The sequence below is a fragment of the Triticum aestivum genome, chromosome 3B (genome assembly GCF_018294505.1).
Source record: "Triticum aestivum cultivar Chinese Spring chromosome 3B, IWGSC CS RefSeq v2.1, whole genome shotgun sequence".
In the NCBI taxonomy this organism is placed as follows: Eukaryota; Viridiplantae; Streptophyta; class Magnoliopsida; order Poales; family Poaceae; genus Triticum; species Triticum aestivum.
Genome location: NC_057801.1, coordinates 839,336,932 through 839,351,588, shown reverse-complemented (window position 1 = coordinate 839,351,588; position 14,657 = coordinate 839,336,932). Strand labels below are relative to the sequence as shown.

The following is a 14,657-nucleotide window of genomic DNA, read 5'->3' as shown; positions in this document are numbered from 1 at the left end:
CCCTCCCAAGCTGAGGCCTCCCCACGATGCTCCGACCGCTGCAATTGGGGCTCGCCGTCGGCAAGCACGCCGACGCGGTCGCCTTTGAGGAGCGCTGGCCTCCATGGTTGTCACCTCCTTGAGCTCCAGCCGCAACAACAGTTCCTACAATGTTATCTTTGTTGCATAAATTTTCTGCAACTTGACCTTTGTTGCAAAAAAAATGCGCGCAAATATTTCTGCGACATCATCTCTGTTGTGAAAAAATTCAGCAACACGATCTCTTTGCAGATGTTTCTGCAACACGACTTATGTTGTCAAATGTTTCTGCAACACGACCTATGTTGCAGAAATAGAGGATGACGCTCGCACTAGATTGAGCATGATCCGACGGCTCGCTAGGCGGCAGATTCCTAGAGAGGTTTTGTCCAGTCCCTCAGGTACTGAGAGACCAGTCCCAGTACCTATTTCTTAGATGTACAAGTAACCCTATTAAAGACAACATAATTCCTAAAATACAATAGTTCCCACACGATTGAAGAACTGACTACATTAAGAGGAAGATATCTCTTATTACAGACCCATTGTTTTCCAACTGGTTCAAAATTAACAATCTCTACTTGAAACAGTTGTTCCACTTCAGCCCAGATTTGCCTAGCAACAGTGCACTCAAAGAATAGATGAAAAATTGTTTCGATCTCTTTACAGTGGACACATTCCAGAGGTTTAGCCATCCGCCTTTTTCTGAGATCATCACAATCATGAGTTCGTTTTGTTAAAACAGACACAGAAATCCTTGGACCCTTGGGGGAACCTTGACACTCCAGACAGCAGGCAAATAAAAAGGTTGCACCACTCAAAAATTAATAACAACATATACATGCATTTTAGAATAGTAAACCCCTTTTGATTCATACTGCCAAATCAAAGAGTCTTCATCATTACTAAAGGAAGTGCGTCCAAGTATATTAACCAAGTCAAACCATTGGCTCATCAACTTATGAGAAAAAGTTCTCCTAAAAGTACATCTAAGCTCATTGCCATCCCACAGATCAACGATAGTCCTACTTTTCAAAACTGGGACGGGTGACTACCTTGACGACATAGTTTATTAGGGTTTCTAGTGTTGTACTTACTATCAACTATTTACTTCCCAAAGAACCCTTTCCAGCTATATACCTCTTAACTCAAGACCCAATCAAGCAGATTTTCATACCCTACAGGTTTAACACTCTCATCCCCTCATACTCCTTTCTCATACAGATAGAAGGCCAATTGGCCAAATGTATTCCAGCAATTCGGAACTTAAGTGCAAATCATGGGAATGTAAAGAAAAAAAGAATTAATTAGTTAGCCAAATGTATTCCACCAATTAGGAAATTAAGTGCAAATCATGGGAATGTAAAGCAAAAAAGAATTAATTAGTTAGGTTACCCATAATGGGAGTAAAGAGAAGCTTATGGTAACAAAATAGATGATGTGACAAGTAATTAGTGAGAAAGAGAAGCTTATGGTAACATAATTTATTATCGTAACATCACACGTACCAAGACAAAATGAGTCTACAATCTAATAAACAAAGTGTTGCATGACATCACATCACACATATGTTCCTACCCACATTGGCAGTAGTATCATATACATGTTAGTAGTCTAAATCACTCCTCATTATGACCAGCTTACACATTGCGGCTGAACTGAACGTCATCACTATGATTTTCTCCCAAGCACTTCCATGATATTATTTTCTTTTTAGACAACACCGCGTAGATCGTGATGAAGACGACCACCGCAGCAATGAGCCCCATGACGCACGCGGACGTCTCCCAATCCCTGCAGCTGCCAGCAGTGTAGGCGCCCAGCAAACCGAGCAGGTCCAGCACCACAGCGGTCTGCATCACCCAAAGCGGCATGCCACGTCGCATCACGGCGTGCTGCAGCACCAGCATGATGACAACGATGGAGGCCATGAATGATGTCGAGTTACAATAGAAGAAGGCCTGGTACCGTTCTGGGTTGGTGTCCATCAGGATCGGGTTGCCTGCAACAATGAGCGGGTACGCCGATGGGGACCATGACGACCCGGTATCATTGTCGTCGCCCCACGTGCCCCCAGGAGGCGTGAGACCCGACTGGTACGTGACAGTCGCCGCAAGGACACCGAGAACCATCAAGCGCATTAGTTTTCGGTGTTGTTGCTTGCCGGAGAGGGAGAGCACATTCCTTTGGTTCTCGTTGGCCAACTGCAGTACGGGCAGCGGCTCGAACAGCCTCTTCAGCTGTTGTGGAAGCCATTGCAGCAACGACCAATGGCCCGCCGACACTAGTAATATGAAATGCAGGACGAGGAAGGCGACCACCGCGGCCACGAGCGCAAGGACATAGATGGAGGTGCGCAATTGCCGGCAGCTGCCTGCTGCGTAAGCGCACATGAGGCCCAGTAAGCCGACCACGATGCAGACATGGAGCGCGTTGCTCCGAATGCCCTGCTTGGACAACGTCTGGTTCACCAGGAGGAGAATGACGGTGAGGGACGCCATGAACCCCAAGGCGTTGCAATACAAGAATACCTGGTACCTAACACGTAGTGGTCGAGGAGGACGGGGTCGCCGGCGGTGACTGATCTGTCCCTGTCACTCTCCGTCCAGAACCCGCCAGGTGGGTTAAGCCCGATTTGGTACGTGACGGTGGCGGCGAGGCTGGAGAGCTGCAGCAAGAATTGGCGCTTCCTCTCGAGGCGATTATCATCTTGTGCGCCACTCTCGGAGCCATAACGGGAGTGCAAGTGGAACACCCCTCCAAGCTTGTCCGACATGCGGTGCACCCACTTCATCAGCCGGCTCTGCCCATGAGCCGTGTACACCATGACCATGGCGATAGAGTAGACAAACATAGCGATGGCCACGACAAAGACATAGATGCTGGTGGTGGTGTCCCGGCAGCCACCGGCAACGTAGGCACCCATGAGCCCGAACAGCTCCAGCACCATGGCTGTCTTGAGCGCGGCGCGTCTAATGTTGGCGGCCGAGCTCAACTCCTTGCTCTGGAGGATGATAATGATGACCAACGACGCCACAAACGCCCACGTGTTGCAGTAGTAAAAGGCCTTGTACCTCTTGGGGTGCATATCGAGGAGAACCGGGTTCCCCGCGATGTGGTGTGGATGCCCTTGGTCGTTGTTATCTGGCCAGACACCGCCCGGCGGGCTCAGCCCTGCCTGGTAGGTCACCGTTGCTGCGAGCGTGGCCAGCAGCAGCAGAAGTGCCCGCGACTCATCCACCTTAGCCTCTGCCTCCACATTGTAGCCGTCTACAATGCTACATCGCGACGTCCCTTCTCCTTCTCCTTCTCCTTCTTCTTCTTCTTCTTCTTCTTCTTCTTCTCCTTCTCCTTCTTCTTCTTCTTCTGGCCGGTCGGCGCATGACAGTATGCGGCAGACCGTTCCACGCAATTGCTTGAGCGTCTCCATGGCGCACGTCGCGACGACCATCTGCAGCACGATGTATAGGAGCACAGCGCCGCCAAGGGAGAAGACGTACACCGTTGAGGTGGGCCATCTGCAGCTCCCGGTGGCGTAGGCGGCCATGAGGCCGAGCAGCTCCACCAGGATGCACACCGGCAACGCGTAGGATCGGACGAGTCGACCGCTCAACGTCGGGCTCATGGCCATCATGGCCATGGCGAGGGATGCCACGAAGGAGATTGCGTTGGCGTAGAAGAATGCTTGGTAGCCAATCTTGTAGGACCCGTCGTGCAGCAGCGGGTCGCCAGTGTGGTGCCCAGCCACGGTCTTGCTCCAGAAGCCTCCCGGAGGCGTTAGCCCGGCGCTGTACGTGAGAGGCGTTGCAAAGGTGGCGAGCAGCAGCGGGTACCTGCGCCGCTGCTCCTCGAGGTGGCTGTCCGCGCGGGAGGTGGACACGCAGAGGTGGAGGGCGACGTAGGCGAAGACGAGGGCGAAGAGCCCCGAGACGTAGATGGACGCGACGACGTCGCAGCAGCTCCCGGCTGCGAAGGCAGCCATGAGAGCGAGCAGGTCGAGCAGCATGGCGGAGCGGAGCACGGTGAGGCCGACGCGGTTTTGGCTGAGGCGCCGGTCGAGCAGGAGCATAATGATCACCAGGGACAACACGAAAGCCGCGGCGTTGCAGTAGAAGAAGGCGGTGTACTGACGCGAGTAGGTTGACGCCAGCAGCGGGTCGCCGACGAGAAACGGGTAGACTGCCGGCGGCGGCGGGGGCAGCGGCGGGTCGACACCGACGCCGTCTGTCCGGTGCTCTGAAGCGTTGCCCCCGTCCTCGGACCTGACGCCACCCGGCGGGTTCAGCCCAGCCCCGTAGGTGACGCTGGCGACCAGCATGGCGAATAGCAGCAGGTACTTGCGCCACCTCCACAGGAACTCCATGTCTTCTATTGCCCCCGTCGCCATGATTCCGGCGAGGCCGGCTGTAATATATATATATACTGCTCCGGTCCGGGCAGGCCCCATCATGCTGGCGAATCGGCGATTGAGTGCCCGTAGGCGTCTTCTTTTGGAAACGAATCATGAAAGGCACATCTCGCTCTTAGTTAGCTCCCTCGTGTCTGCACAATATTAATACACACGATGCTTTGCTTCGATCCCTCCTCCTATTCCTTTCTCTCGCACCAAACAAGTAGTGGTTGCTTCTAGAGTTAGCAACAGAATTAAAATAGATGTAGTTCCCATGCTACAGAAAGCACATGCGGTTACTGAAGCAAGTAACAGACCGGCCTGGAGATAAAGAAACTCCTGAATTTTACAACTCTTTTACTTGTCTGCTTGATGATCAGATTCTTAACAAAAATGCTTGCAATCCTGGGACCTATTTAGGTGGAGTGTTTAACAAAAGCTATCACATTTTACGGAACCGTGCCTACAAACGCTAATTTTTTTTAAATAATACATTTTTTATTAATTTTCATAAATATTACGCTAGATAAAAAATTTTCAAAAATAATACACCGTCGGCCCGCTGCAGGCCGACTGGGCCTAGTCGGCCCACAGCAAGCCGATTGGATTCCAGTCGGCCTACTGGAGCTAATTGGCCCGCTGTGGGCTAATTGTTTTTGCAAAAAAATAGGCATAAAAAATATATGTTTAAAAAAATATTAATCATGTAATGAAAAAATGTTAAACGTCGGCGATGTGTTTGTACCAAGGCCGCCGCGTTAGCCGGGGGAGAAAGACTCCTACTCGTGCCAGCAAAGCCATGTCCTCGAGTCCCGTGGAGAGCTTTTGTGGGTGGTTGTCCAGGTCCAATTGTATTACATTTGCTCGAGCAGCGGGACTTGCATGAAACGCGACGTCTCAGTGGTTGTGCACACGATAGAGGAGGAAGCATCGGCTATGGAGAAGAAGAAGACACAGTGGGTGAGGAAAGATGGCTGTAGCTTTGCTGACCGCGTACTGTTTCTCGGGTGGCCCAACAGTTTCGCCATGGATGCCTCGCTGCTGGGTGGTATGGACAGTGGGTGCGCCTTCTTCGTCTACTATGACAGTAACAAGAGGCCATATGATGGAGATATTTTACGGTACATCCACGATATATTAGCCGTCCATTTAAGCGGACGAATGCTCCAGATTTACCAATACTACAGCGCAGTTTGGGTAGTATATTAAGACGGTAGGGGTATTTTGGGTAATAATCAGTTAAAACTCAGTCAGGCAAGGAGGCGGCGAAGTCACAGGCGGACCCAGCAATTCAACACAGCCGCGCCATGCCGCTCGGCGGCCGTCTACTCATGCACCGGAGCTGCCTTTCTCCATCACACGGAGCCCCACACCATATAGGCCACGGCCGGGCCACTGCTCGGGGATCGATTCCTTCCCTGTGACACCACCGACGCTTACCGTCGCCAACGGCCCGACGTCGTCCTCGTAGACCCCCGTCCCTCATGATTCAGGCAGGTAGCTCAGTCCCTCCCCTCTATCTCTCCTCTAGTAACTGTGGCCTGTGTGCTTTGCTGATTCGTGTGTGAGTACTAGATGGATCATGGGTGTCTGTGCTGCTTAGTACTGGATGCGTGTGTGCGCGCGCGGGTGCTGGATTAGTAGTGTGTGTGATGGATTATTCTAGCCGCTGGGTAGAGAAATTTACCAATCACTACATACATGCATGAGCCTTCAGCGACATAAGCTTGCCAGTGAGCCAGTCCAACCTGCAGCCCTACTGACGCACACCGCCATGGAGACGAGGGGGCGCGCCTGGAGGATGGCAGTCAGCGTCAAGATGATTCAGGCCCTGAGGGCGGGGCCTGCAAGTGGTGTTAGGATGAGGAGGTTAGGGGTGGCCGGCGGCCGCCGGCGGCGGCCGGCTGCGATTATTGGCGACTGTCGGGATGTCCGAGGTTGGGGACGACCGCGTGTACGCAGATTAATCATTACAATTAAAGGTTGGAATAAAGGACAGATTTACCCCTAATTAGAAATTAACAACACCGTTGGATCTGTTTAATACTACCCGTTATATTGGGTAGTATGATGTACCGTAAAATATCTCTGATGATAAGGTCGGTGTATTCAGGTACAACCTCGTCGATGGCAAGGTCAATTTCTGGAACAACCGCCACGAAAACAATGCCGAGTTCATCGAGCGGTTGCCTCGAGGATGGGATGACGGGAGGTGCACATGGCTAGTTCCCCAACCTGTTATTGCCCCAATTCAGGTATATTTGACAAATGATATCTATTCAAATTATGGTCACGTCAAGAGTTAAACCTAGAGACTCATCATAAGCACCTCAACTCGATTAATTTCTAATCAATTTCTATTAATTTCCCTGCATCAGGAACTCACTCAGAGGGCGTCGAAGGCTCGAGAACTGAAGCCGAAGGCGACTCTGATTACTAGGCCAGCACACATCGTTCATACTGAGAGACATTACGAGCCTAGTTTTAGGGTGCTCGTGCGTAATTTGCCTTTCACTGTGAAGAGCTCGCAGCTACAACTCTTCTTTAGCAACCACGGCAACGTGTCCAGCGCCGAGGTGATCTACTACAAAAAGACCAAGCGCTCGCAAGGCATCGGCTTCGTAACATTATCGACGTTGCATGCCAATCAGGAAGATGCTTTAGATGCTCTGAACACACTGTTTTTGGATGGATGTAGACTCAAAGTAAGCTTGGTGGGGCAGCGGCGACGGCGGCCGTCTTCCACCTAAGTATAGCTACATACATAGTATATAGCTCATCCTCTTTGTTCGTAAAATGAAGTTGCATATGTGTTTTGTAAGTCTTGGTAGACATCTGAAATTCATTTTGCATATTGACTCAAGTGGAATAAAAGGAAACTTTTACTTTTATTTTCATGTTGACATCTAAACAAACAGAATATATATCGATTGTTCATGTTGTACACATGGAAATAAAGCTGCTCATAGATCACCTCATGGCCGGGCAAAGCCTTCGTGGCCGACGGCAGCTGCGGGGCTCTTCCTCGCGGCTGCTTCGATCTGGGGGCGACAGATCCTGCTGGACGTCTTGCGCGAGGTTGGCGGCGGATCTGCATCTGGCGTTGCCTGCATCTGGCGGCAACGCTCGGGGTCGCGCATGGAGCGGACGATGGCGGACGGCGGTGTGTAGGCTCGCTGTCCTGGTCACGCGGGGGAGGCCACTCTCAATGTGGTCGTCCCAATGGCCGTCCCAATGTGGTCGTCGAGCGGCTGCAAGGGCAGCAATCGGATCTGATATCCGGTGGCTACACTATCGGCGTCATCTACAATCGACCTGAGTGTGGTTTGTTGATTCAGGTCTGAATGGCTCGGTGGATGTGATCTAGATCCGATCAGCCCGGATGTTGGAGGATGCGGAATGCTGCAGCGATCTCCTGTGGCTCCACGACGAGGATGATCACCGAAAGATTCAGGAGAGGGTTCATCTCTCCAGATCCGATGATGGACTTCGGCGGTGAGATGCAAACTATGGACAAAGACTTGACGCAGAGGGATGGATGTGCAGCGGCGACGAGTAGCTGTTGGGATTGCGAAAAAGTGGTTGCGACTACACGAGTGACTACGATGGTGTCCTACGGGCACCCAGTCTCGAGATCCGGGGTGAAATCCTAGGTCTGCCTGAGTTGGTTATACCTGACAATAACGACGTTGTTTTGCGTCGTTACCTTGTTGAAGGCATTGCTTGGATATTTCAGACTGATTCTTCAGGCTGAAACTCTAGACTCTAACCTTGGTGGTTGGATCCAGTGACGGCGGCGTCTGAACGTCGCTCCCTTCCTGAAGAACTTCGTCGTCCATGTGGTGTCATGAAATAGTTGGCGTGGATATGCTCATTTCTATAGTTTGCCAATTGTAGATCAGATTGCTTTGGGACTTTTTCTTTTTCTTCGCCTGCACATAGCTTCAGTCTTATATGACTTTGCTAGTTGTTGGCGTGTTTTTATGTGTGTTGGTCTTGGCTGTGTGCATCTTAGCTATGCAGAGGCCGGGTGTGTGCTCATGGTGTTTGTATTTTTTTAATGCTTCATTTTGAGATAATAAAATTCACCTTTTGTGAAAAAAAGATCACCTCATACTGTCATACGCAGGCCCAGGACACATAAAAAAGGATACTACAATAATGTATTTACTAATCATGTACGCATGTACAATTTTTTTTGTAAAAAAGTTTAGAAAACACTTGTTACAAACACCGGTTAATACATATATGCATGAGAAAGATTATTTGAAGAACCTCATGAACAAGTTAATACATACATGCACATAATGGAACACATGAGGGGTGAGCAAAACACACATATGTTGACACTACTGGCCGGTAACCCCATTTTTTGCTACCCGAAGGTAAGAACAATTAACAAGATATTTTTTTTCAATATTTACCTAGAAAATTTTCAATATTTAACGTCAAACATACACGACCTTCCTGATACTCATTTTATACCATCGTGCTTAAATAGAAAATAGGAAATTGAATCTGTAAAGCAACATAACACTGTTTAAGAACAAGAAGTTCGTCTGTTAGACGTGAAAGTTCATGCAGAGTACCTATACCAACTGTTCTTTACATGCTCTGTTTTGGGAATTGGCTGAGGTAGAATTTTTTTTACTACAAACAGAAGCATATGGTGATAGTTGGGATTGCTTCAATATTTTGGGCTATATGGACATGTAGAAATGATTCCTGCCTCAATGATAGGAGAATCAATAATTCTTTCGCAGTGATAGGAGAATCAATAATTCATTCGCATTGATTAGTCTGGTTTTTCAATGGATTAATTCTTGGCCGATTTTACATAAAAAATGTTGTGAAGTCAAGAGGATGTTGACTTGGGGAGCAATACTGCTTTTGAGCGAATAGCAAATGGAATCTACAAGGGATCGCAAAGTCAGGGTGCTGGAATGTTAGAGCATCTACAACCATAATTGTCTAATTATGATCCCCAAACGTCTGCGGACACGCCCTAGGATTCGATTCGATTCGAGTGCAAAAAAGAAAAAAAGATTGATGGCCAGGTTCACAACGGCTATACTTCACCCCGGCGACGCAGAGTAGACAATCGTCGAAAGGACTCTCTTAATAAAATCTATTATTATTATTCGTATGTTGGCCACATCAAGCTGATACACCTTAAAAGAGTTTAACCCAGAACTCTGCATATTCCTTTTTTTTGGTAAGAAAAATAATTTTGTTGACCTTATCATCACATCATCAAGATAATACAACCACAAGTGCTAATAATTGTGTTGACGTTATTTTATTTCTTCTATTTTTTTATCTTCCAATACATAATCAATGTTTGAGGTAAATCTACAAGGTACATGCATATTTGAGTTATGAACAACGAATTTTCATCATGCATGGCTTCAGCGAAGTGGACGGCCATGCCGCCGCCATCGTTGCTCCTCCTTGACCAAGCCAACCTTGAGGCTGCATCCATCCAAAGACAGTCCGCTGAGGGCGTCTAGAGCTTCTTCTTGGTGGGCATGCACCATCGCTATAGTTAAGAGGCCGGCAACCTCTATGGTCTTTGTCTTGTTGTAGTAGATCAACTTGGCATGGGACACTTTGCCGTGGTTACTGAACAAGAGTTGCAGCTGAGAGCTGTTCACCCCAAGAGGCAAGTTGCGCACCAACACCGTGAAACTAGGTTCGTAATGTCTCACCATGATAGCGGCTTGCTGCTGCTTCACTTCTTGAGCCATCATTGACCTCTTAGTGATCCCCTGATAAAGCAAAATCAATGTTAATTTGGTAGCACTTTGTGATCCGGCCGCCTAGCCATGAGGCGTCTACCGCGAAGCTATTGGGTGACCCTAGGAACAGCACACGGTCAGCAAGGCTATGACCGTCTTTCCTCACCCACCGCATCTTCTCCGGCGTTGATTCCTCCTCCTCCTCCTCCAGCGTGTACACGAACACATAGACACAAGGAGCCCCGCACTGAGAAGTGACACCATTGCCGGCGATCGATACCCAGAGCAGCTCGCCGCGGGATTCCAACACGTGGCTGTATTGGTGCATGTAGAAGAACCCTTGTCCCTACTGCCACTCCCACGGCGGAAAGGGCTTCGGGACCAGCACGTCACTGGCCTTGTTGCCGTCTGGCGTGATGACGCGCCACACCATATCCTCGACGGTGACAAGGATCTTGCCTCGGTGGTACGCGGCGCAGGACTCAACCTTCCTGCTGGGGGTCTCAAGCGTCCTCTTGACGAGCGTCCACTTTGCGTCTCCAGAACGCAGGAGCAACACCCTGAAGCTGGCCTTGCGCCCATTATCGGTGTGGGAGATGCTGTATAAAAGGATGGTGCCGTCGCCATAGAGGACGCCATGGGGGTCACCCTCGTCCCACTGGAAATGAGGCAGGCGGGTGACTTGTCCGGTGACAGGATCGTGGAAGCTAGGGTTCATCAAGCGGTCGACGATGAGGTACTGGATGGCCGGAGATGTGACGGGCCAGATCCGGCGGGAGATGAGCCCAACGCGTGGCGGGCATGGCGGCGTGATCGTACGTGGAGCAGAATGATGCAGCTAGCTGGCCTCAAAACCGGTCGACTAGCAATCGAATCGAATCGAATCGAAAGCAGAGCATCAAAAAAGAGATGAGCCCAACGCGTTCTAATCCTTTGGTTGTCCTTATTAAATTAATTGCGCCACCTGCGAACCTCCCAAGAGCAAAGCCGGATTTGGTGCACGCACGCGACTCACTGATCCAAGTGTTTCTTCTTTTTTTTTCTTTTTTTTGCATTTCATCGCCCGCGGACGTGCACGTGCACATCTACGGACGGACCTTTTTTTTTCGTTATTTCTTTTTGCATCGATCCAGTGACATGGTTTTTTTTTCTGTTGGCATCAATCCATCGAGCGACGCCCAGTGTGATGCTTTTTCTTTTAGTTTTCCCGATACTTCCTCCGTAAAGAAATATAAGAGCCATGCCCAAGTTATTTCTGGGCTCGGCTGCATGCAAACACGTAGTACGTACATACATCATCAGCATTCTTAGGCACGATCCAATGACGTCCGGCCACATCACATCAACTCCACTTGCCCGCCAACCTTTGGTTGTATGGTTATGAGGAGGATAGTGATATCGTCAACCCATCAGGTTTCAAGTCCTGGTGCACGTATATATACTTCGTCAATCTCAAGATGATATGCCAGTCTCAGACTCTCGGAGGTGCTCATACGCCGTTAGGGTGCGCGCGTGTACGTTTATCATAGGGGTAGGGTGTATGCGCGTATATGCGAGCACCTGTGTCTGTACTGCGTTATAAAAAAACGAAGCATCAACCTCAGTTTCATTCCGCTGAGAACGTACATGTGCTCTCCGTCTTTCACCTAGCTTCATCTGCTCCATGTGTGCCGCCCCACCCCTGGGGATCGATAGATAAAAACCATACGTCGCGTTCCTTTGTATGAGAAACAGAAACAAATAGATGGATTTTCAGAGGAATTTCTTCTTTTTTGTTTTGGATGAATCTTGATGCGACCTTGTTCACATCATACATTTATCTTGATAAAAGGTTGTGTTCTTGGTCTAGCTTATTCTCTAGTAGCATCATCCACGGCGTTTGGTCTCTACAATGTATCATCAATAAAATCTTATGCGTGCATTGGGTAGCTACTGGTATTTAGTACGACGCCCTCGAGGTCCTTGATTGTGTGCCTCCTTCCGTGTTGGTTTGATCGCCCCGTTCGAACACATGGAATTTACTTGATTGTCAAAAAGTTCTGTTTGATATGATGAGGGTTACTCTGATGTCTGAATCTCTTTGCTATGATGAATGTTTTGAAGCCTGAACCTTAAGACATGAATTTTTGAAGTCTGAACCTCTTTGATATAGTGGTTTGTGCATTCTGAATGTTTTCTCTCTTGCAAAATGATGTGCTAATTCCTAGCTTCATAATTCAAATTATTGTTCTATTTATTTTCTGTTCATAGTAGACAGTTTGCACTATCTCTTCACTGTTGGGTGAACCATGTCATAGTGACTACATCTCTTAACTCATTTCAAAGCTTATATGGATCAGATCGACATGTTGTCGATCTAAAACAAATGATTGCCAATCACAACAGCATGATTCTTTTGTTGGGTGTACCAGCAGTTGGAGCTTCACATAATTTGTTGTTCCACGATCTAGAAATTTCCTTTATACTATAGCTTTTGTGACGTGTTAAACCGTTCTTGACTTAATGCATGTGTTGTTTGCAACAGTGACATCAGTAGGACGGTGCTGGAAATATTTGTAACCCTCCATGCCTGGACACTACGGCTACCTCCTCCCTCACCACTACCTTGGCCTCTTCCTCAGTCTGGTGAGTCCCTGGTCGCCTCACTCTCTCCCTGTTCCATGAGATGGTTAGGCAATCGAGCCAAAGAGTTAGGGTTCGGTTGTGTGGCCATTTTGTCTGGTGGTGGTCTTCCAGCCACCACAATATTGTGAGTATGATGGAATTCATTGTAATTGGTCCATGTGCTTATTAGGGCCTTCAGTATGATGGGATTGTTTCCATAATTGAGTAACATTCAATTAGAGCCGCGTCTCCTAATTCAACTCAAAGAAAACAGCTGTGTCTTTTGATGACCAACACTCCTCCAGGCACGTAAGCCCACACGCAGACGCACACCCGCGCCCGCGCCCGCACACGCGCACGCGCACGCGCACACACCAGCGTTGTTGCTGGTCTTATCTCTTGCTGGATGGCGCCTTAATAGTTTACAACTCGTCCATATATAGCATGAGACGTGTCATAGTTTGTTTCAGGAGCTTCGGACGCCAGTTGCTTCACTGTTTGTGCAATCAACCATCAAATGAGTGTGATGCTCTTCCGATTAATTCCAGCCGTCGTAGCTAGTTCTGCATGGTTCCTCCGACCCTGACGACATGGCAGGACCTCTCTCTGTTCGGTTCCGTGTTGTTCTAGCTCGATTCTCTCTTTCCGATTTTAACATGTTCTAGAAGGTTCCAATATTTATGTGGTGTTTTCACATCACTGGTAGATGGCTCCCTCCCTCGCATATCACTGAGCAGAGGCCAATGAGTATCACATATCTCGGTAATTTTGTCATTTAAACTCATTTGGTTTATGTCTCTGTCTTCACCAAGTAGAGGCCAACGGGTGACACATAGTTAGTTCCAACAACTTGTGGTTCTAGTTGCTTCTTGTCTGTGCAATGAACCATCAAATGTTTGTGATGCTCTTGCGATTAATTCCAGCAGTGGTAGCTAGTTCTTGTGGCTACATCGACCCTGACACCATGGAAGGACCTCTCTCTGTTTGGTTCCATGTTGTTCTAGGTCAATTATGTTTTTTCTCTCTCTTATCCGATTTTAACATGTTCAAGCACATTCCAGTATTCATGTGGTGTTGACATATCACTGGTAGGGACTGAAAAAACTGAACTTGTCTCATTTTTGTCATTTAGACTCATATGAACCGTCAGATAGGCAAACACATTCAGATCCTGGTTTTGTCCCTATAATACTACATACTCCCTCCGTATCAAAATATAAGACGGTTTTTGATACTACCTTTGTATAAAAAATGTCTTATATTTTGATACGGAGGTAGTACATTTCTAGCTGCATTCTAGGGCTTGAAATTCAGATATGAGAACTGTATGGGTCTTCAATGCTTTGGGAATGTTCATATTTAGACGTCTCTCCCTTCCGTCCTGGCACCTATGTGAACTAACTTATTCTTCTGTTGATACTTGGAAGACTTGTTTCCTAACTGTGATCTTTGGCTTGCGGATACGTCACAATGAAAAAGCATAACATTTTTTTTGTCTCTATTGTTTTGTAGCAGTAGTTTGGTGGATGCTTCAGAGGTTTGGAGGTAAGACTGTCCAGGAGGGATATGTACCATTGGATGGCTATCTAAGGAGCACTTCTTCCAGCGTGTCCTGTATACCGTTGAGACGAACGAGGGGAAGGTTTGTATACATGCTTCATGACTGCTGATTGGGGTTTCCGCGCCGCCGCCGGCGGCTCCCCCGCTCGGAGCCGCCGCCGCGGCCGAAGCCCGCCGTCGCCGCTCCCTTCTCCTGCTCCTCCGCTCCTCCCTCCTCCTCCTCCCGTCCCTGTACCCCCCACGTCGCCTCCCCGGGCGAGGCGACCGGGGGGCCCGCCGCCGTTCCCCTCCCGCGCGCTCCCAAGCTCCTCCCCCCTGCCGCCGCCAGCGCGCCGCCGGGCCTTGCC

At 48.8% G+C, this 14,657-nt stretch overlaps 1 protein-coding gene across 1 annotated transcript; it reads right to left on the bottom strand.

Annotated features, from left to right (window-relative positions):
- Positions 1-1,658: 1,658 nt before the first annotated feature.
- On the bottom strand, positions 1,659-4,419 carry LOC123068098 (uncharacterized). Its single transcript, XM_044490588.1, has 2 exons — positions 2,557-4,419; positions 1,659-2,395 (listed from the first exon to the last, which is right to left on the bottom strand). The coding sequence occupies exons 1-2, from the start codon at positions 4,403-4,405 to the stop codon at positions 1,659-1,661; spliced, it is 2,586 nt and encodes an 861-aa protein (XP_044346523.1). The 5' UTR covers positions 4,406-4,419.
- Between the last annotated feature and the right edge of the window lie 10,238 nt (positions 4,420-14,657).

Excerpts from the sequence above, each read along its gene's own strand:
- LOC123068098 (XM_044490588.1), bottom strand. The coding sequence starts at position 4,405 with ATGGCGACGGGGGCAATAGAAGACATGGAGTTCCTGTGGAGGTGGCGC. Across the intron at positions 2,396-2,556 it reads CCTCGACCACTACGTGTTAG|CAGGCAGCTGCCGGCAATTG; the intron begins GTACCAGGTATT and ends GCGCTTACGCAG.